This window comes from Crotalus tigris, unplaced genomic scaffold (genome assembly GCF_016545835.1).
Source record: "Crotalus tigris isolate CLP2741 ecotype Arizona unplaced genomic scaffold, ASM1654583v1 scf7180000023746.1698619, whole genome shotgun sequence".
Taxonomy (NCBI): Eukaryota; Metazoa; Chordata; class Lepidosauria; order Squamata; family Viperidae; genus Crotalus; species Crotalus tigris.
This window is the reverse complement of record NW_024100155.1, coordinates 1511228-1534609: the sequence shown is the minus strand read 5'-3', so window position 1 is coordinate 1534609 and position 23382 is coordinate 1511228. Positions and strand designations below refer to the sequence as shown.

Below are 23382 nucleotides of genomic sequence, written 5' to 3'. Positions count from 1 at the left end.
GAGAAGAGATGAAGAAGGAACCTGGCCTGGACAGCCCACGTTACTTCAGGAAATTGAATGCAGAAGCTCAGATGTTTGGCAGATCTGTTCTCTTCACCTGCCCCATCAATCAAACAGCAGAAGACTCGTTTTTCTTGGCCCGAGAGATATCTCAACCAACAGACTTCGGCAGCTACCGCACGCATCTACTCACCGGCTGTCCTTTGGATCCTGGATCACCGGAGGTCCCAGGGAGTCCCGTTCCACCTTGAGAACCTCTTTTACCCAATGGACCAACCTCTCCAGGCGAACCTCTTTCTCCCTAAGAAGCCACCAAAATAGTCCATCAGCGTACAGATTCCAGAAGTCCTCCAGCCCCATAGACTGAAGTTCTTTGCCCTTTGTTTGAACCCCCAAATCTCCCAAAATCCGAGCAAAGCACAAAGACTTGGCTGCGTCGTCCACCTCTGCAACCTTTAGATGGTGCACCTTGGGAGCACCTTGTGACTCCAGGCTACATGCTTAATTTGAGACTGATGTTCCAAGAAAGGGGCAGAAGCTTGAAAAACGTCGCATCCTCAACCTGCCTCTCCAAAATAATAGGGATTGAGGGGTCCTTGGTGCTCTCCGAGCTTGCTTGTTTTCTTGCAGACGTTCCATGACCCAAACTAGGTAACCTCATCAGTGATAGAAGGGAGGGGGGTTTTCAGGGAAGAGGGGGGGGGAGGAGGAGGCACCTTCCCTGGTAAAACTGGCTAGATTCACATGACCCTAAACCAGCTTGTCGTTCTCAATTCTGGTCATTAGGGGGCAATGATGGTCAATGGATACATCCCTGGTTAAATGAGGGAGAATTACATTTGCCTTCGCCCAGCCCCCAACAGTTCTGCAACCTACTTGGCATCTCTCTTTTCAACAAGTTCCCTTTTTCACAAAATGTTAGTAAAGAGAAGAACCAAAGGAAAACAGACACTTGCAGGCCCTGGACCACAATGCAACATTTCCAAAAAAAGAAAAGAAAAAAGATTGAACTTTTCTTTGAAGCTCTGGAGGGCCATCAGCTCTGAAAATTTTCTCCAATATTGGATTTTGCTTTCCAGTTGATATATTTGGCTAAATGTCTATGGAGATTCTCCGTCATCCAGGACACGGTTGTCCCAAAGGTGCTTTTTTCAGAAGGCAACTGGACTTCCTTGTTTTTCTTTGAAGATGTCTCACTTCTCATCCAAGAAGCTTCTTCAGCTCCGACTGGATGGTGGGAAATGGAAGGATTGATACTCCTTGCAGACAGCTGGTCATTTGCCTTCTTTTAGAGAGTCGTTGAGGCCACCTGGAGGTTTACCTGTGTCCCTGAGGACACAGTGACCCTAAAAGACAGGTAAACCTCCACGTGGCCTCAATGACTCTCTAAAAGGACGCAAATGACCAGCTGTCTGCAAGGAGTATAAATCCTTCCATTTCCCACCATCCAGTCGGAGCTGAAAAAGCTTCATGGAATTTTGGGAGTTGAAGTCCACAAGTCATAAAAGGGCCAAGTTTGAAGACCCCTTCACCCAATAGATCATGGCAGTCACTCAAACATAAAACGTATTTTCAGACTATCAACCAACCATCATCATAAAAAAAAAAATTGAAATCTAAATGCAAGAGAGGGCCATCAAAATGCCCTCAGTCCAGAAAAGATCACCATCACCATCAACCTATTTCAACTGCTAATGTAACCACCCAGGCACCCGAACGTGGCACAACTAGGCCTTTAAGGCAATTTTAAAGAAACAGTTGGAAGGGACACCACAATACACAAAATAAAATATGTTAATGAACATCCCAAGGCGCTTGGTGCAGAAACTCCAGGGTGTCATTTCTCTGCTGACAAAGAACAGGTGGAACCAACCTTAAATCCTGTGGGGCCTTGTGCTCCAGGTAAGCCAGGGACTCCGAAGTTCCCTCTTTTCCCTGGGATCCCTGGGGTGCCTTCTTCCCCATCCTCACCTTGTTCACCCTAATTTGGGGGGAGAGGGGAGAAAGAACATCAGCGGAGGTACATCTCCATCATAACACTGATTCCTATCAATGAATCGTTATAGTGATGAATTGTAAGGGATATAGAATAGAGTAGAGTAGAGTAGAGTAGAGTAGAGTAGAGTAGAGTAGAGTAGAGTAGAGTAGAGTAGAGTAGAATAAAATAGAATATGGAATAGGAATAGGAGTAGAGTAGAGTAGAGTAAAATAGAATAGAATAGAATAGAATAGAATAGAATAGAATAGAATAGAATAGAATAGAATAGAATAGAATAGAATAGAATAGAGGTGGAAGGGATCTTGGAGGTCTTCTAGTCCAGCCCCCTGCTCAAGCAGGAGGTCCTATACCATCTCAGTCAGATGATTGTCCAGTCTCTTCTTAAAAATCTCTAGTGATGGAGCGCCCACGATTTCTGGGGGTAAGCTATTCCATTGATTGATTGTCCTCACTGTCAGGAAGTTTCTCCTTCATTCCAGGTTGCTTCTCTCCTTGATCAGCTTCCTACCATTGTTTCTCGTCCTGCCCTCGGGTGCTTTGGTGAACAACCTGTCCCCTTCTTCTTTGTGGCAGCCCCTCAGATACTGGAACACTAATGTCATGTCTTCCCTATTTCTTCTTTTCTTTAGACTAGCCAAATCCAAGTCCCGCAGCCGTTCTTCGTATCTTTTGGTCTCCAGGCCTTTGATCATCTTAGCTGCTCTTCTCTGAATTTTTTCCAGACTCTCAACATCTTTTTTGTGGCATGGTGACCAAAATGGGCTGCAGTATTCTAGGTGTGGCCTTACTAGGGCTTTATAAAGCGGTAATAGTACTTCGCGTGATCTTGATTCTGTGCTTCTGTTTATACAACCCAGGATTGTGTTAGCTTTTTGGCTGCTGCCGCACACGGCTGGCTCATAGTCAAGTGATCGTCCACCAGGACTCCAAGGTCCCTCTCACAGTTACTGCCTCCAAGCTTGTGCTTTTGGTTTTTCCTGCCTAAGTGTAAGACTTTGCTTTTCTCCACACTGAGACTCATTTGGTTGGATAGGGCCCATTGTTCAACTTTGTCATGTAGTTGCCATGTAGTTGTATCAGTGCCAGCCATACTTCTATGAGCTGCCTTCCACTTACTTTTTGCCCACGGTTGCCGTCTTTTCCAGGAATCCCGTCAACTCCAGGGGTGCCCTCTTGTCCTTCTCGCCCAATGACCCCTCGGGGGCCTGGCAGCCCAAGAGGACCCTAGAAGAACAGCCCTTGGTTACAAATGGAATGTGGATTGGCAATGTCAAACAAGGTCAACACAATTTAAAACTGGATCAACCATATATCCCAAATATGCTGGAATGTCTTGTTTCTCTTTGAAGACATTTCACCTCATCCAAGAAGCTTCTTCAACTCTGACTGGAAGGATTTATACTCCTCGCAGACAGCTGGTCATTTGCATCCATTCAGAGAACCGTGGAGGCCACTTGGAGGTTCACCTGTGTCCTCATGGTCACCTGAGCAGTGCAAATGGGGGTAGAGCTGTGCTTTCTGCAAGACATTTTCTGCCCTGTGTCTGCAAGGAGTATAAATCCTTCCATTCCCCACCACCCAGTCAGAGCCAAGGAACCTTCTTGGATGAGAAGTGAAAGTAGCCAAACCCAAATCCTGCAGCTGTTCTTCGTGTGTTTGAGTCTCCAGGCTTTTGATCATCTTAATTGCTCTTCTCTGACCTCACAAATTATCCATGACTGAAGTTCTTAAACCATTGGGGAGACATAATCAGATACAGCCAAGGCACAACAGATAGTGGGTGTATCATGGGTGCCTGCCACTGGATGAGTAGAAGCAAACTTACCGGTGATCCACGGCTGCCTCTGGCACCCCTTATTCCTGGTTTTCCTTTTTGACCCTTAGTAGGGAAAAAGAACGAAAGACACAGAGATCAGTTAATAATAATAATAATAGTAAAGTCCAACCCCCTGCTCAGGCAGGAAAACCTATACCATTTCAGACAAATGGCTGGCCAGTGTCTTCTTAGAAACATCCAGCGTTGGAACATTCACCGCTTCTGAAGGCAGGTTGTTCCACCGGTTAATTGTTCTAACTGTCAGAAAGTTTTTCTTTAGTTCTAGGTTCTCTCCTTGATTAGTTTCCATCCGTTGCTTCTTGTCCTGCCTTCAGGTGCTTTGGAGAATAGTTTGACTCCCTCTTCTTTGGGGCAGCCCCTGAGATACTGGAAGACGGCTATCATGTCCCCCCTCGTCCTTCTCTTCATTAAACTAGACATACCCAATTCCAGCAACTGTTCCTTATATGCATTAGCCTCCAGTCCCCTGATCATCTTTGTTGCTCTTCTCTGCACTCTTTCTAGAGTCTCAACATCTTTTTTACATCGCAGTGACCAAAACTGGATGCAGTATTCCAAGTGTGGCCTTACCAAGTGGTCTTAACACTTGACGTGTACACGTTCAACAAGTACACCTCTCCATCAGGCAGAGCTGATCTCAGATTCTTATCTTTTCCAATATTCAGTTGATTCTGCCCCATCTCCATATTTGTTGGTGATGAGTTTGGGGGCTACTTTTTTCTTCAATAATTGGTAAAATATTGTGGGGGGGGGGAAGTCTAGTAGCAGAACACCTTGCTTTACCTGGACATTTGGAGCAGGCAAATTGGGAACGATGTTGTTCAAATGGGAATGGAATTCCCCTTCCATGAACTGGCTTCATTGAATTGAAATTCCATTGAATGGAACCATCCTTCCTTGGAATCCCCCAATTGCCTCATCCACCAGATAGTCCCTCATCTATTGAGGTTCTTCAAAATGCACTTGCTCAGGACCAATTGATAGCCTCCTTCTTCTGATTTCAGATCTTTCACCACCAAAGTGAAAACACAGCTAGCCTTTGAATCGCCCGCTCTAAGCCCAGAAGATGGAACGTGTCTCCCTAGCATAAACAAACAAGTAATCAGAAATCTCCTGATATAGATATGTAGCCTGTCAGAGAAGGAACTGGGCACACCAACTTCAGATCTGTAAAAGAAAAAGAGTCACCTCTGCGTGCAGAAATGGCTATTTTCTTCTACAGATGTTTTGTGGCCTTCAGTCGAGCAAGGCAGCAAATGTTCAAGACAACCATCTCTCCAACTAAATCTGATCTGTTATGAAAAAGGCACCAGGCCGTGTCCACTTTCCAAAACATACCAGACTGCCTTTGGATCCTTTGAGGCCTGGGGATCCTGGGGGTCCTGGATGTCCCTGAAAAAAGGAAAGAACCAAAATTATATCCTTGGAAATGCCTCTCTCATAGAACACCAAGACTGAGCTAAGCTGGGCAGACGGAATCTCTTAGAGCATGGGTGTCCAAGCTTAGTAACTTTAAGATGTGTGGACTTCAACTCCCAGAAGACGTGGATTTCAATTCCTAGAAGACATGTGGATTTCAACTCCCAGAAGATGTGTGGACTTCACCTCCCAGAAGATGTGTGGACTTCAACTCCCAGAAGACGTGGACTTCAAATCCCAGAAGACATGTGGATTTCAACTCCCAGAATATGTGTGGGCTTCAACTCCCAGAAGACATGTGGACTTCAAATCCCAGAAGACATGTGGACTTCAAATCCCAGAAGACGTGTGGACTTCAACTCCCAGAAGACTTGTGGTTTTCAACTCCCATGCCGTCTGGGCAATTCTGAGATTTGAAGCTGACATATCTTAAAGTTGCCAAGGTTGGATACCCCTGACTTAGAGGAAGAACAGACTTTGCTTTCCTCATCAAACTGGAAATGGAAGAGTCCCTGGGTCCTGCTACACCTTATAAGGGGACCTCCAGCACACCAGAACTGCATCCCGTATTCCCAGGAAGTCAAAGAGAACATCAGCACAAGGTGAGAAGAAATATAGATTGTGGAATCCCCTCCTTGGATGATGTTTTGACTTCTACTGGAGGAGACGCTTGAGAAGAATAAAAGGAGTAAATGCAACAATCACAGTGTCTTACAGGCAAACCTTGCTGCCCGGCTGTTCCTCGCTCGCCATCAACTCCTCCTTGGCCCTGGAGGAAAATCAGAGAGAGAGAAAATCCAAATGAAGGATTCAGTCAACAATGTTTGGTCCAGAAGGAATCGTTCCCCTCGCCCTTCTTATTTTCTCCCCATAGCTTAAAGACTAAAGGATGCCCTTCTCGCCCTCTGCTGGAAATAAATTTCGGCATTCAGATTTTTCCTCCACCCTCCCACGTTGCAGCAGGGAGCATCCTTGTGCCCCCGGATCAAAGTGACATCCAGGAGACGGCACGCAAACAGTGGCATTTTGAAGAAAAGAGATTACGTTGTATTTTACAAGTCTACCCCAGAGAAAACGTGTTAAAGGAGAAAAGCAGGAGGACTTGTCTCTTTTTTTTAAAAAAAAGTCCTTTTTGTAAGTTATATTAGCATCTATGTAGATTGAAAGGAGAAGGGAAAACTTGCAAGCACGACGAGGAAGCCACCGTAGATAAAGTGGAATTTTGCATCATTTAACTCGGTGTTCATTCTGGGCTTCCATTCCCAGAGTTCCCCAGCCAGCATGCTGGCTAAGGAACTCTGGGAGCTGAAGTCCACCTATCGTAGAGAGGTCAAGGTTGAGAAACACTGAAGTAATTGTGCTTCCTTGCTCAAAGGAAGGTTCAAGGTCTTCATATGATGGTTGACTCATATGGCTCCTTCCTCGTTTGACCTCTCTACCCTTCTGCCACCTTTCTGCTGCTGAGTTACATCCAAATTATCCTTCCCCCAAACAGGCCTGTTGGATTAAAATTCCCAACATCCCCGGCCATCACGGTTGTACGGAGACGATAGGCATTCTAGACTAGGGGTCCTCAACCCCAAGTCTATGAACCAGTACCGGGACGTGGCATGCAAGCAACTAGTCCGCACAAAAAAGCAAAACCCTGTCCGTGGGATACAGGCAGAGCACAATACCACGCACTCTCCAGTCCATGGAAAAACCTTTCTCCACGGAATCGGTCCCTGGTGCCCAAAAGGTTGGGGACCTCTGCTCAGTCTAGACCACACGGAACTGACATCTTGTTGGAACAAGTAGAGACTGCTTAGGATAGGGGTCTTCAACCTTGGCCCTTTTATGAGTTGTGGACTTCAACTCCCAGAATTCCTCAGCCAGTATGCCTGGCTGAGGAATTCTGGGAGCTGAAGTCCACAAGTCATACAAGGGCCAAGGTTGAAGACCTCTGGTTTAAGATTTCAAGGACAGAAGATTGCAGAGAAGAAGAAGAAGAAGAAAGTACTGTTCCCAAGATGGTTAATTTCCTAACCAGGTATTTGGAGAAGGACTCACAGGATAACCAGGGTCTCCAGACTCCCCACGATCTCCCCTGTTGCCAGTGGGACCCTAAAAAAGGAGAAGGTGAGAAAAACACAAAAACCACATGAGATACGGTCTCGTGTTCCAAATCCCTACTTCGTGTTTTAAGTCATGGTGAGGGTATAGCTATCCAGAGAAGCAGGGCTTTCTGGGTGATGGCCTCCAGTTAGTGAAGTATCTCCCAAAAGAGGTCCAACAGGCTCCATCCCTTCTCTTCTTCGCAAGGTGACCACCACCTCTTAGGCCTTCCATCAGCTGCCCACCATTGGCCACAAGACTTGAGTTGCTCTTGGGAAGACCTTGATCGATAAATAGTCCTGGACAGAACAGGTAGCTTACTCTCTCTCCAGGTGGCCCAGGGGGTCCCTCCTTCTTCCCATCATCACCTTGTTCTCCCTGAAAACACAAAACACTTGGTTTATAGGGCAAAAGATGGCTAGTTCAACATGGATGTAAAGAAGCACACAACGACGGAGCTACATTCATGCATTCCCCAACCAGTGGCCATCTAATCTAGAGGTCCCCAACCTTTTGGGCACCAGGGACCAATTCTATGGAGAAAGGATTTCCCACGGACCAGAGTGCGTGGTTTTGTGTGCTGCCTGCATCCGACAGATGGGACTTTGTTTGTTTGTGCGGACCGGTTGCCCAGTACCGGTCCACAGACCAGGGGTTGGGGACCCCCAATCTCATCATTTCTTGAACACGTCCAGGGAGAGATGAATTTTTTTTTTCCTGGCATCAATCCGAACCGCCTTCTCAGGATGGAAATTCTGCTGCCCAGCAGAGCTTGCTCAAATAAATTTTTTTTTTAAAGTTAATTTTAAAAAAAACAAATCCTCCAGATCAGGAACCTGCAGTTAAGTATGAATGGAAAAGGAGAGGGTGAGAGCAGATCCCTTCCTAATGTCCACCGTCTCTGGGTGAGAAGCATCGTTTTCTAATTTGGAAGAGGGAAAAATGAAGTTTCTCCAGCTGGACTTCTCTTTGCTTGGCAAGGACAATTTAAAGAGCTGCAGATAGACCGATCCAAGAAGAGTCATTGACTAGGATTGTTGTTGTTGTTAATTGCGAAGTCGTGTCCGACCCATCGTGACCCCATGGACGTTCCTCCACGTCTTCCTGTCCTCTACCATCTTCTGGAGTCCATTTAAGTTCATGCCTGCTGCTTCAGTGACTCCATCCAGCCACCTCATTCTCTGTCGTCCCCTTCTTCTATTGCCCTCCATCTTTCCCAGCATTAGGCCCTTCTCCAGTGAGTCCTTCCTGCTCATTAGGTGGCCAACGTATTTGAGTTTCAACTTCAGGATCTGGCCTTCTAAAGAGCAGTTGGGGTTGATCTCTTCTAGGACTGACCGGTTTGAACGCCTTGAAGTCCAAGGGACTCGCAGGAGTCTTCTCCAGCACCAGAGTTCAAAGGCCTCCATTCTTTGGTGCTCAGCCTTTCTTATGGTCCAACTTTCACAGCCATACATTGCAACTGGGAAAACCATGGCCTGGACTATACGCACTTTTGTTGGCAAAAGTGACTAGGATACGCCCTGGCATTACAACGTGCCAGCGTTGGGGAGAATCAGCCGGCCAAGAACAGACCAAAGTTCTAGGGCACTAAAGTTTCTAATCCCTTGACATTTCAACTCGCTGAGTTCCTTATCTGTGTCTTCATGAAGTCGCTCGAAAAGTATCTCTCTGTGTTGGACATTCTCCTTCTAGGGAGCCTCCAGAATGGTGATAGCTCTCCCATCCAAGAATGACCAGGTCTGACCCTGCTTAGCTTCTCAGACCCGAAACAGGGGCTCTGCCTAGGACCCTCAATAAGGTTCTCGGGACCCCCCAGCCATAAAGGTTACAGAGATATGATGTTATAATTTAGGTTAAAGAGAGACCCAACAGTAGAACTAAGGAGAAAAATTTCTGACAGGGAGAACAATTAATCAGTGGAACAATTTGCCTTCAGAAGTTGTGGGAGCTCCAACACTGGAGGTTTTCGAGAAGAGACTGGACAGAGTTTCTCCTGCTTGAGTGGGGGGTTAGACTAGAAGACCTCCAAGGTCCCTTCCAACCTTATTATTCTATGTTCTGTAATACCTGCATAGCTCCTTCGCTCCTTTCCCCATAGCAATGGTTGGATGATGCCAGGGTAGAGATTTTTCAAGCTCAAAAAATAAGAGTGAAAAATGGCTCTCATCAAAAGATCATTGCAATGAAAATGGACCGTCTCCCATGCAGCATCCTCTCTGTCCATTTACCTTTTCTCCCTTAGGTCCAGGAAATCCCATGGTGCCCGGTGATCCTGGGTGTCCCTGCAGATTAGAAGAAAGGGTGAAATGCCATCCTCTGTGGAAGTCTACTTCGGCACATGGACCTTGACAAATGGCCTTCAGCACCATGGACCTGAGTTCGTTCTTTGTTCCTGGACTCCAGGATAAGTGGAACCTCCCTCTCTCTCTCTCCCTCTGTCTCTCTCTGTCTTTCTCTCTCTCTCCCTATCCCTCCCTCCCTCTCTCTCTCCCTCTCCTTCCCTCCCTTCCTGTCTCTCTGTCTCTCTCTTTCTCTCCCTCTCTCTTCCCCTCCCTCTCCCTCTCTCCCTCCCTCTCTCTGTCTCTCTCCCCTTTCTCTCTCTCTCTCTCTCCCTCCCTCTCTCCCTCTCCTTCCCTCCCTGTCTCTCTCTGTCTCTCTCTTTCTCTCTCTCCCTCCCTCTCTCTCTGTCTCTCTCTCCCTCCCTCTCCCTCCCCATCTCTCTCCCTCTCCCCCTCCCTCCCTCTCTCCCTCTCTCTCTCTATCCCTCTCCCCCTCCCCCTCCTCCCTCTGTCTCTCCCTCTCCCTCCCTCCCTCCCTCTCTCTCTCTCTCTCTCTCTCTCTCTCTCTCTCTCTCTCTCTCTCTCTTACTCCAACCCTACCCCTCATTCTATGGATCTTCTCCAGGGGTGGAGAAAAGGGACACATTTGAGAAGAAGCTGAGATGTCCCAAGAAAATAACAGTTCCTGATTATAAAAAGGCAGCAAGATAAGAACTACACAGACCACTGCATGGTCCCTAAAAGGCAGCTTAGTGTATCCACAACAGTCCCAAACCATAGTTACCTGATAGCCTTTTAATCCCATCTCTCCTTGGACACCCATCTGGCCCGGAGGTCCCTGTCAAGAAGAACAGAGAGTCAATTCCATCCTTGCTCTTCCTGAAATTGGCTCAGTCGTTTCGCGAAGAAAAATGTTGTCTCTCTCTAGCTCATATTCATTCACACTCTCTAAGGTTTTAGCCTCTCAAGAGCCTTCCTTTGAGAAACCTAGATCCCAGGATCTTCTCTAAACTGAATAGACCCACCTGTTCTCTCCCAAACTTGTGTGGGCTTCTCTGCTTTCCTCTAGTTCTTCTTTAAATAGAAGAAAAGGAGGTTGGTCTGGGAATAATGTCACAGAAAGAGAGATGACATTCAAGAGGACTTGGATTTTTCTAGACCAGCATCATTCTCCTGATGGTCCCAGTAATAGAAGTCCAACCCTTGTCTCCATTGAGGTTCACCAGCAACTGAACCTCAGGCTGTTTCTACTCCTGGAGAAATATGTAGTCATCTTTGACCCTTAAGAAGGGAACCAATGGAACCTCAAGTTGTTTCTACTCCTGGATGAGATATATAGTCATCTTTGACCCTTAAGAAGGGAACCAATGGAACCTCAAGTTGTTTCTACTCCTGGATGAGATATACAGTCATGTTTGACTCTTAAGAAGGGAACCAATGGAACCTCAAGTTGTTTCTACTTCTGGATGAGATATATAGTCATCTTTGACCCTTAAGAAGGGAACCAATGGAACCTCAAGTTGTTTCTACTCCTGGATGAAATATATAGGCTTCTTTGACCTTAAGAAGAGAACCAACAGAATCTCAAATTGTTTCTACTCCTAGATGAGATATATAGTCATCACTGACCCTTAAGAAAGGAACCAATGGAACCTCCTGAGTTATTTCTACTCCTGGATGAGATATATAGTCATCTTTGACCCATAAGAAGGGAACCAACAGAACCTCAAGTTGTTTCTACTCCTGGACAAAATGCATAATCATCTTTGACCCTTAAGAAGGCAACCAGTTTAAGCTGTTTCTACTTTATTCCTCAAAGTAACATCAGTTCATTGCTCAGGCAGGTAGAGAGAGGGAAAGAATGAATTTCATTGCATTTTATTAGAATATACCAATAAAGTCTTGCCTCTGAACCATCAGTACTTGACCGGTTTGGGTCATATGGTACAGCTCTGCCCAGACGTTTACAGAAAAATCCCATTTGGGCGACTTGACGAGAAGAGCCGTAAACAGGGGAATGATATCTCAAGGCAAAAACACGAGTGGGTAGAACACAGGTAACTGGGGAAGAACAGTTTTAATGGATTATAACTCAAGAGTAAATTTTAAAAAGCCAATTCTCACCCTAGGTCCAAGGGTACCTCTTGATCCTTTGGGGCCCTGAGTCCCTGTGGAGCCCATAGGTCCAGGTGGGCCCGTCTCTCCAAGCTGTCCCTCGTGACCTTTGTTGCCCTGAAGAAGAGCAGACACATCAGCAATTGATACCACACTAGTCCCCCATGGTTGACCTGTCTCGGCCGGGACTATAACATTAAACTGAAAGGGGGGGAGAATGGAATGGAATGGAGTGGAGTGGAGTGGAGTGAAGTGGAGTGGAGTGGAATAGAATAGAATAGAGAATGAAAGAATAGATTAGATTAGATTAGAGTAGAGTAGAGTAGAATAGAATAGAATGGAATAGAATATATGGAATGGAATGGAATGGAATAGAATAGAATAGAATAGAATAGAATAGAATAGAATAGAATAGAATAGAATAGAATAGAATAGAATAGAATAGAATAGAATAGAATAGAATAGAATATATGGAATGGAATGGAATGGAATAGAATAGAATAGAATAGAATAGAATAGAATAGAATAGAATAGAATAGAATAGAATAGAATAGAATAGAATAGAACAGAGCTGGAAGGGACCTTGGAGGTCTTCTAGTCCAACCCCCTTCTCAGGCAAGAAACCCCATACCATTTCAGACAAATGGCTGTCCAGTCTTTTCTTAAAAGCCTCCAGTGATAAAGTAGTCACAATGTATGAAGGCAAGCTGTTCCATTGATTAATTGTCCTCACACAAGTCGGAACATTTCTCCCAACAAAGCAACACAAATTAATTTAAAAATATTTAGCATGTCAAGGAAGAAGCTATGTTAGAACTCTCTTTGACAGGCTAGTTCTCTGATGATGCTACCTAGTTGGATCATGAAATGTCTGCAGGAAAACAAGCAAGCTCAGAGAGCATCAAGGACCGCATAGTCCTCCTATTCCTACTCCTCTCCGCAAACTCCTTCCCCTTCTAGCACTGGTGATGTTACCTAGTTTGGGACATAAAACATCTTCAAGAAAACAAGCAAGCTCACAGAGCACCAAGGAGAATTTAAAAAGATGGAATCACCCCTACCTTAAGTCCAGCTTTGCCCTTTTCTCCTTGTTGGCCAGGTTTTCCTTCTGGACCCTGAGAAGAAGAAGAAAAAGAAGAAGGACATCAAGGGTCAAGGTCTTCCAAAAGTCAAGAGTTTAATTAGACAGGTTTTTTCACACGAGAAGGTATTTCACACCAACCTGAGTTTCTTAGATGACTACCCATAGTCCCGCTAAATTATAACCACTCCACCCTGACCCTCATTTTAAAACAAAATAATTTAATATATTTTTTTCCCATGGTTCATTTGAGAGTTAGCAAACCAATGTTTGTTTGTTTTTCCAATTGCGCACTGCCCAGAGGTCGCGATACATTTTTCAGCAGAAAGGAATTACAGAAGCCGCTTATTTGAGGCGGGCAGATAAAACACTATTGAGGCTTTCTGGAGCTACTACTCCTTTCACATCCTTGTTTATTCCTGTTGAGGCCGTTTGGGGATTAGTGAGAAATCCCCCTCACTTACCACTTTTATTAGTGCGGTTTAAGCTTACATTATTTAGGATTCAAGTAAGGGATGCGACCAATCTGTTTACAAATAAAGCAAAGAAGGAAACAAGATGATAAAGGTTCCTCGGTGATTTGGGAAGTGAGAGAATGGGTCCAGATAGTGGCCCATTTTGGCTGGCAGACATCTGCACCAAATAATAACAATAATAACAAAAGAAAAAGAAGGAAGAGGAGGAGGATGGGGAAGGAGTCATGAAAAGGGAGAACAAGGAGGTGATAAGAAGAAGGAGAAGAGGGAGAGGAGGAGGAGGAGGAAGAGGAAGAGAAGGAGGAGGAGGAGAAGAAGGAGGAAGAGGAGGAGGAGTCATGAAAAGGGAGAACAAGGAGGTGATAAGGAGAAGGAGAGGAGGAGGAGAAGGAGAAGGAAGAGAAGGAAGAGTCATGAAAAGGGACAACAAGGAGGTGATAAGGAGAAGGAGAGGAGGAGGAGAAGGAGAAGGAGGAGGAAGAGAAGGAGGAGTCATGAAAAGGGACAACAAGGAGGAGATAAGGAGAAGGAGAGGAGAAGGAGGAGAAAAGGGAGAAGGAGGAAGAGAAGGAGAAGAAGAGGGAGGAGGAGGAGAAGTTATGGTTTGAATGCAGCAAAAAATACTGGAACACCAAATTGACAAAAATTCTTGAAAATAAACAGGTCAAGATGCTGTGGGATTTTCAAATCCAACCAGACAGTCATCTGGCCCACAACATGCCTGACATCACTACTGTGGAAAAGAAAGAAAAAAAGTCTGGTTCACTGATATTACAATACCAGGTGATGCACGAATTGAAAAGAAACAACTAGAAAAAACAAAGAAATGCCGCGATCTGCAAATTGAAGCTAAGCGATCGTGAAGGACGAAACAAATCATTGTACCAATAGTAACCGGAGCCACTGGAGAAATACCCAAAGGGTTGCCTAGATACGTGGACATGTTTTGAAGTCATTAGACTTGAATATTCTGACTTTGAAACAACAACATCAACAAACAAACAATCTTACTTGGAACTGCCTATATATTCAGACGTTACCTTAACAGCTCTTAGGGCCTTGACTAAGACTTGAACTGTTAAGTTTTTACCAGTCCCAGAGTGTGAATCGAATTGAAGATTAAATGAAGGAAGAGGAAGAAGAAGAAGGAGGAGGAGGAGGAGGAGGAGGAGGAGGAGGAGGAGGAGGAGGAAGGAGGAAGAATGAGGAAGGAGGAAGGAGGAGGAGGAGGAGGAGGAGGAGGAGGAAGGAGGAGGAGGAGGAGGAGGAGGAGGAGTAGGAGGAGGAAGGAGGGAAGAGGAGGAGGAGGAGGAGGAGGAGGAGGAGGAGGAAGGAGGAAGGAGGAAGGAGGAGGAGGAGGAGGAGGAGGAGGAGGAGGAGGAGGAGGAGGAGGAGGAGGAGGAGGAGAGGAAAAAAGAGAGAGAAAGCTGCTAGGTATTTTCCCAAGGATGTGAGATGACTCATCCTATTTCATGACTTTGAACAGGGAAGCCAAGGGCCTCTGTTTCACGATGATGAGTCCCGCAGTCCTCAGGCATTCAGCCAAACAATTGGTGGGATGGAACACCACAGCTGCTGGAGAGTTGATGAAATAATGAATTTATACAATATTTTTTTCCAAACGAGGAGCTGTATCTTTCAAGAGGGCTTTGGCGTTATTCCATGGAGCAAAACCTTGCTCTGATTCAAATCCCTTGATCTTAGGAGGCAGAAGATGGATGCTGAAGAAACTCGTGCTTGATTTATCTGCAGATACTTCAGTCTGGGTTGCCGGTGAAACATGGACACTAACCTCACTAAGGACCCCACAGTCGTTGTCGTCGTCCTCCTCCTCCTCCTCCTCCTCCTCCTCCCTGAAAACCCCCCTCCCTTCCAGCACTGATGATGTTACCTAGTTGGGTCATGAAACATCTACAAGAAAACAAGCAAGCTCAGAGAGCACCAAGGATCCCACAGTTGTCCTCCTCCTCCTCCTCCTCCTCCTCCTCCTCCTCCTCCTCCTCCTCCTCCTCCTCCTCCTCCTCTCCACAAACCCAACTCCCTTCTAGCACTGACGATGCTACCTGGTTTAGGTCACAAAACATCTACAAGAAAACAAGCAAGCTCAGAGAGCACCAAGGACCCCCTCATGTCAACCCTGAGCTACAAATATTCTCGTTTATTACTCTCTGTAGTTGTTTTGGCATGCAATGCTCTCTAGCGGCGTCTTGAGGGGAGAAGTTGAAAAAGTTTACGTCCAGGATATGAGGAAGCCAGTAGATATCTTACGGTTTGTGCACTAGACAGATCCTCAATGGAAAGTAGGCCGGTTGCCATTGTTTTAGATTTGGAGGTAACAAATATTACTGACACCTAAACCAAGAAATGGACGCGTACAAAGCATCCACATAGTCACTAAATAGAGACATGAAGACACTCTCCAGATTTCCTGTCATTTCCTATTACAGTCCAGCTGGTCCTACAAGAACCTTAATCAACGATTGTTCAAGAGAAATCCTGGTTCACACAGACCATGGCCAGAATGTCTCCAGGAAATTAGCTGAATTAGAGAGCTAGTCCCTCAATGACCTAACTACTTGTAGACTCATCAGAAACATGTTTTGTCTGCGTTCTCTCAGTCACGATGACTAAGCCCTCATGGAAGAATTAGGAACTTATAGCTTCAGATCGGGAAGAATGAAATGGAATTGCTGAATGTGGGAAAAGCTGATTCCTCCGTGTGGTCATAGGAAACCTCAAGACACTGAACAGCCTTCCCCAAATTTCCAGCCAGCTTGACCATTTAAGGCCTAGATAAGAAGACGCTCAAAGACAAGTTCTCGGCAAAATTTCTAAAAGAAGAACGGACACATAGAGAGGAGGTTCAGGTGGGCATCATCTGACCGTTCAAGAAGATGGAAGACTTCCCAGAAGAACAAGAGAAGACTGTACAGTATGTGCTTCTCAAGATAGAAGCCATCTCCAATGTAAGGAATAAGAGACAATGTAGATCCCTAGAAGATGTTGGTCCCAATCAAACAGAATATAGGTAGCTCAGGGTTGACCTGGGGTATCCTGGGTGCTCTCTGAGCGTGGTGGGTTTCTTGCAGATGTTTCATGACCCAACTAGGGAACATCATCAGTGCTAGTGAGGGTGGCCTGCTCCCTGTTTATATACAGTAGTTCTGAGCTTGGTGGTCTTCTTGCAGATGATTTGACTGAAATGGTATAGGCAGCAGTGGCATTCAAATATGTGAACAACTGGTTCTCTGTGTGGATGCCGCTTCCAGAAGTCCATTTTGGACCCGGGCAACAAAAAATTAGCTACCGATTCTGCCAAAGTGGTGCAACCCGGCTGAATCCCACCACTGGGTATGGGGTTTCGTACCTGAGCAAGGGGTTGGACTAAAAGACCTCCAAGATCCCTTCCAACTCTATTATTCTATTCTATTCTATTCTATTCTATTCTATTCTATTCTATTCTATTCTATTCTATTCTATTCTATTCTATTCTATTCTGCTCTACTCTACTCTATTTTACCCAACTAGGAAACATCCATATGTAATGGAGGAGTAATGAAACACCTACAAGAATACCATCAAGCTCAGAGAGCACCCCATAGATGATAGTCCTTCCAATAAAGTCATCTAAGTATCTGGACTGAAAGAGTCCTAGAAAGGAAGATGATCCAAAACAAGAAGAGGGACAAATCCAGGATTGGTTCTCCACTCACACCTTGATCCAGTTTGGCAGAAAACCTCAACGTGCTTCTAGAAGGCACCGAGAAGACTGGAAGACGCCAGAGTAGATCACGTAGTTCCTTCCTCCGATCTGATACGATCTACATTGGCAGCTGCTCTCTTTCTCCCTCAATTACATGGAACGAATCTTTCCTTAGAATCTCAAGTGGGAGGGAAGAAGGGATTTAACAGAGATTAAGTCACTGGCCTGAGAAAAGACACACACAATTCCGTTCCAAATCACTCATTCACCAACTCCCTTAGGCTAGTTCTAGATCAATTTCTCCAAGATAAGAATTTGGGGATAGAGAGAGAGAAAAAGACAGGGAACCCTAGGCTGGAATCTAGGGACAGAATATGCTAGATCTTACGAATTCATTTCAGAGTTGCTTGTTCCAGCTTGGAAACAAATTCAGTCCAAATCTTGGATTCAACGTCCCCAAGCAAAACATTCCTGCCAATTCATACAGAAGGAAGATGCTATATCTATTTTCTTCTCCTCTGAATTGCAAAAGAAGAACTGTGCTTTCCCAGCACTGATTCACAGATGGAGGGTTCGTGTATTTATTTAGGTACTGTTTTTTTTGGGTGGTTGTTTTTTTTTTTCTTACTTTCTTTCATTCCTTCAACCAAATTCTTGGGAGTTCCTGCTAGAGAATTCTCATGAATTGCTGCAGGAAACCTGCCACTAGGCTGGGCCCCAGATGACAGAGGGAGTATTAAAAAAAAAAAAAAAAAAGTACTTTCTGTTCAAAAGATCATGATCTAAAAGCTGAGTCATGGGTGAAACAGCTGACCGAAATGAAAAATCAACACTGTCAAAAAGATTGAGCCTCGTCGCATCAGAAACTGGAGCCAAACATTCAGAATTTTATTTTTTTTTTAAAAAAAAAAGAAGTTGAATCGCTGGAGTGCAATGGAAGTCCGTTCCATTAATAATGGGGTTTTCTCTCTCGTATTCACATGGATTTGGAAATCTTCTTAAGGTTTCCAATATCTGCCAATGTCTCAGGGGCTGCCCCAAAGAAGAGGGAGTCAAGCTATTCTCCAAAGCGCCTGAAGGCAGGACAAGAAGCAACGGATGGAAACTAATGAAGGAGAGAAGCAACCTGGAACTAAGGAGAAACTTCCTGACAGTGAGGACAATTAACCAGTGGAACAACCTGCCTCCAGAAGCAGTGAATGCTCCAACACTGGAAGTTTTTAAGAAGAGACTGGACAGCCATTTTTCCAAAATGGGATGGGGTTTCCTTCCTGAGCAGGGGGTTGGACTAGAAGACCTCCAAGGTCCCTTCCATCTATTCTATTCTATTCTATTCCATTCCATTCCTTTCCATATATTCTATTCTATTCTATTCTATTCTATTCTATTCTATTCTATTCCATTCTATTCTATTCTATTCTATTCTCTATTCCATTCCATATATTCTATTCTATTCTATTCTATTCTATTCTATTCTATTCTCTATTCCATTCCATTCCATATTCTATTCTATTCTATTCTATTCTATTCTATTCTATTCTATTCTATTCTATTCTATTCTATTCTATTCTATTCTATTCTATTCTATTCTATTCCATCCCATTCCATTCTATTCTATTCTATTCCCTATTCCATTCCATTCCATTCCAAAGGTCTCCAAAGTTTACATTTCATGGATGTCCAGAAGATAGAGTTATCCCCCCCAGGGTCTAGAATGAGGCAGGGTCTGCTGCTCAAGCAAAGCTTTTGACTAGAAGACCTCCAACATTCCTTCCAATTCAGTTATTCTGTAATTCTGCAATTCAATCTGCAAGATGTGCCATACAATGGTTTCTAGAAGCTCGTGATGGTGTTTGAAGGATGTTTGGAGAAGGTCCCCTGAAGCAGAAGTGAAAATCATGTTGGACACCCCTCACCAAGATCCTGAAGCCACGTCTACTCTTTCCTGTCTACTGAAGACACGGAAATGGCTGTTTTCTTGATGAGTTTAGATCTATCCTAGACACTGTACCCATACGTCACATTAAAAATGGTGAAATAAGAGAGACCTACTTACTCATGTCTCAGACTTAATTATTACTTGGCTCCTATTCTTTCACATCCATGTGGTTGTCTAGAAACCAAGTACAACATCATAGTACAACCTCTCCCAGCCAGGAACGCCCCAAAGTTTTAATTTCTTTCCCCGTTTTTTTTTTTTTTAAACGGGAACTAACCCAAAGTACACTTCCACAAGTAATAGGCAAAATGAGAAGCCATTGTCTTCGGCTTGCGCACATTTTCTGCTAAGAGTTCTTGACTAAAAAATAAATAAAAATCTACTATGGTGGGAGCTTTCCAACGAACGAACACGCTTGAAAGATCAAATGTATATGGAGATCTGTAGGCTAGCCTAAAAAAGTCAATCAAAATGTAGATTTGGAAGAAACGGGAAGAGAAAGGCAGAAAAGATATAAAAATAAATGTGTCGTGCAAAGGAGCACAAACAAGACTGACGTGAGGTGGAAAACAGGCTCCAACATTTGATTCCGCCCCCTCGCCTTCAGCTGCATAATTTGACTCCTGTCTCCACCGCTCTGCTTATCCATTCATCACCCCAAACCACAGCGAGCAAAACAGAAATTATGTTTTGTAAACCATGGGCCTCACTGCCAACGTGCCAGGCCAAGCCTGGCAGCCGTTCGGTTCCCCTGTCACAAGGAAACTCTGTGCCTTGAGCCCAGTGGGAGAAACCAGAAACGCGCGCGGATCTCCAGGGCTGAAGAGCTCCAGATGAAGTTGTGGTTCCTCAAAAAAGCGCCAGAGGACCGATGGTCCATTCTGAACTCCTCCGTAAATACGCAGTGGTGAGGACGAGAGACAAGGAAGAACGGAGCTCCCTTCCTTGCTACAAAGAAATGGCCAAAAAAAAACCCAAAACCAAAGTCTCTTTTCCCCGGCACGATGTGTTACACTTTTGGCGGGCTTCACAATTATTTTCTTGGAAAGTCAGATTAGTTCATACTCATGGCACACAAAACGCAGCTGATTATGGGGTGGGGGGGAAAGCCTCAATGCTCAGCAACATTGAAAAGCTGGCTCACTTCAATTTAATACAGAGGGAATGGGGAAACTGGGTTCCCTTGCAGCGAGATTAGGCGAAACCTGGAGGTTTATGGTCTTCAAAGAAAAAAACAAAGGAAGTCCAGTTGCCTCCTGAAAAAGCACCCTTGGGACAACCTGGAGGGCTGAGAATCTCCATAGACATTCAGCTGTGCACTTTGGGATGAACCCCCTTCGAAGGGGGAGGGAGGATGAATGGATTTCCAGAAAACTTTGCAGGAACTGTTTGCGCTTCAGTTTGAGATGTAGACAACATAGACTCTTCCCCAACAGCCTGCGCCCGTCTTCAACAAGGAAGGGACCCAGGGCAGTAAACATCCTGCAGCCAAGAAGGCTCCACACCCATTTGCACCGCTCAGGTGACCCTGAGGACACAGATAAGCCTCCAAGTGGCCTCCAGGACTCTCTAAAAGAAGACAAATGACCGGCTGTTTGCAAGGAGTATAAATCCTTCCATTCCCCACCATCCGGTCAGAGCTGAAGAAGCTCCTGGGATGAGAAGCGAAGCATCTTCAAAGAAAAACAAGAATAGAATAGAATAGAATAGAATAGAATAGAATAGAATAGAATAGAATAGAATAGAATAGAATAGAATAGAATGGAATGGAATGGAATGGAATGGAATGGAATGGAATGGAATAGAATAGAGAATGGAATAGAGAATGGAATAGAGAATGGAATAGAGAATGTAATGTAATGTAACGTAATATAATGTAATGTAATAGAATAGAATAGAATAACTAGAAAGAATAGAATAAAATAGAATATAGAATAGAATTTATAATAGAATAGGACAGAACAGAACAGAATAGAATAGAACAGAACAGAATAGAATAATTAGAAAGAATAGAATAAAATAGAATATAGAATAAAATTTATAATAGAATAGGACAAAACAGAACAGAATAGAATAATAAGAATAGAATAGAATAGAATAGAATAGAATAGAGAATTAAGAATAGAATAGAATAGAATAGAATAGAATAGAATAGAATAGAATAGAATAGAACAGAACAGAACAGAACAGAACAGAACAGAATAGAATAGAATAGGACGGTATGGAATGGAATGGAATGGAACGGAACAGAACAGAACAGAATAGATTGGCCAAGTGTGATTGGAGACACAAGGAATTTGTCTCACACAGCATAGCATCTCCACCAACAGTCAATGTGAGTCCAACAAGGCGGAAGAGACATCAACCAACTTTTCATACTTACTCGGATGCCCGGGGTTCCAGGAACGCCAGGGGGGCCTTCTTTTCCTTGGTCCCCTCCTTGCCCTTTGTCCCCACGTTCCCCTTCTGGGCCTGGTTGCCCTTTGTCTCCCTGAAAGAGAGAAATGGGTAACACGCTTTTCCGTTTGTTCAGGAAGAAGGATGGCAGCCACTGCACAATCTCACAGCTTTTCTCTGCCTCTGCATTCACCACTTTCTCCTCTGCTTGTGTGTCGAAATACAAGAAGGATTGTCTGAAACAGGGAAGTCTTACAAAAGATAAATCAATCAAAAAAAAATCAAAGAAGATTTGACCGCTGGGTCTACAGACTCATCCAAATGGAACAGTGAAAAAACTCCCTGCACGTTTTCTTTTTTAAAAAGGTACAAATAGTTAGAACTTTGCTCTCCTTGAGATGCAAGTTTTTCTACCTGCAGGGACCTCCACAGATGAAATCCATCTAAAGTGAAGGAAAAAAAGAAGAAGAAGAAAAAGAAAGCAAAAATAAAGAGACTTCTCTTAAAAAGAGATTCTTCTTGGTCTAATCTTGAGTGATTCTACAGCAGAATACCTGCCTGGAGTGACAATTACAGGAGGATTTTTTAAAATATATATATAGAGAGAGCAGGATGTTATAGATGGACTTTTTATTTCCTCCTGGAATGGAAAAACTGGATTCTGGTAATCTCAGAGTCCAATGAAAAAGGAAACAGAGCAATAAATAAACAGGCCTTCTAGAGGGAACTTTTCTAAGAGGGTTTTTTTTTTCAGATTTATCCTAGAGAAGAAGACCTTGGGGAAGTGAGAGTCAGAGAAACAAGATCAGGTTCTAAACAAACCAGAAGAAGAAAACCAAGATACCTTGAGTCCATCTGGTCCTGCTGAGCCACTGTCTCCTTCAAGGCCAGGTTCTCCCTTATAAGAAACATGGAAAGATCTTTAGAACTTCTAGGTTGGTTAGTTAGTTCCTTCTACCTTTGCTGTACACCCAAATTAATGTCCTTTGAATGAGCTTTATTTATTTCAGAGCCTAATGATGGCATTAGAAGGGGCCAACGTTTACAGCAAGACTTGATCTCACCTCTTGACGTTCCCACCATTAGAGAACTTCAAAATTCACCATGAGCAAATCCCAACCTTCCATTTGGAACCTGCTGATGCTCAAAATGAACCTTCCTTCAGTGTCGAGAAAAAAAAAAGTCTTGACCTGCCCACAGGATGAAATCCAATTTGGCAGAAGCAAGGACTTCAGAACAAATTGAAGAGACTCTAGGGAGCTCCGAGTTGAACTGTGGATCCTTGGTGCTCTCTGAGTTTGGTGGTTTCCTTGTAGACGTTTCATTACCCAACTAGGCAACATCATCATCATCCCTGGGAGCAAACCCCACATTCAACAATAAAGATGATGTTACCTAGTAAGGTAGTGAAACATTTGCAAGCAAACCACCAAGCTTAGAGAGCACCAAGGACTCCATAGTTCTTTTGGAACCATCCTAAAATCCACATATCTTATTGGGACAATAAATGTCAACATGTCCATGCAACTAGAGGGAGAGGATCATGGATAGTTTGTACTTACCCGTTGGCCAACCAATCCTTGCTCTCCAGGAATCCCCAGTGGACCAAGATCACCCTAAGGAACAGTAAGAAGAGAAGAGATTTTTTTGAAGCTACCTTTAAAGACATATTAAGAAGAGGTAGGAACATGTATGAAGAACAATGTATGAAGAAGGATATCAGAAAGTCAGATTTTTGGCATAAGAAGTGGGGCTTATAATACAAAGGGTAGAATCTATAAGATAATGTTCCAGCCTATAATATAAGGGATGCAGCTGATAGTCTAAAAAGGCAAATAAAAAAGTCAACACAATCCTAAGCTGCATTAACAAAGGGATTCAATCAAGATCATGTGAGGTACTAATGCCACTCTATAAAGCCTTGGCAAGACCACACCTAGAATACTGCAACCAGTTTTAGTCACCACACTATAAAAAAGACCATGAGACTCTAGGAAAAAGTGCAGAGAAAAGCAACAAAGATGATGAGGGGATTGGAGG

At 44.1% G+C, this 23382-nt stretch overlaps 1 protein-coding gene across 5 annotated transcripts in view; it reads right to left on the bottom strand.

The window, feature by feature from the left end:
• Nucleotides 1–23382, bottom strand: part of COL27A1 (collagen type XXVII alpha 1 chain) — a 129670-nt gene that overhangs the window by 13174 nt on the left and 93114 nt on the right. For all 5 annotated transcript variants that reach the window (XM_039321566.1, XM_039321563.1, XM_039321567.1 and 2 more), the window contains 15 exons: nt 22905–22958; nt 22187–22240; nt 21329–21436; nt 12808–12861; nt 11756–11863; nt 10416–10469; nt 9581–9634; nt 7671–7727; nt 7305–7358; nt 5971–6024; nt 5175–5228; nt 3825–3878; nt 3116–3223; nt 1874–1981; nt 194–301 (listed from right to left, as the gene is read on the bottom strand). In XM_039321566.1, the coding sequence (XP_039177500.1) occupies nt 194–301; nt 1874–1981; nt 3116–3223; nt 3825–3878; nt 5175–5228; nt 5971–6024; nt 7305–7358; nt 7671–7727; nt 9581–9634; nt 10416–10469; nt 11756–11863; nt 12808–12861; nt 21329–21436; nt 22187–22240; nt 22905–22958 (1083 nt within the window). The remainder of the gene's footprint in view (nt 1–193; nt 302–1873; nt 1982–3115; nt 3224–3824; nt 3879–5174; nt 5229–5970; nt 6025–7304; nt 7359–7670; nt 7728–9580; nt 9635–10415; nt 10470–11755; nt 11864–12807; nt 12862–21328; nt 21437–22186; nt 22241–22904; nt 22959–23382) is intronic.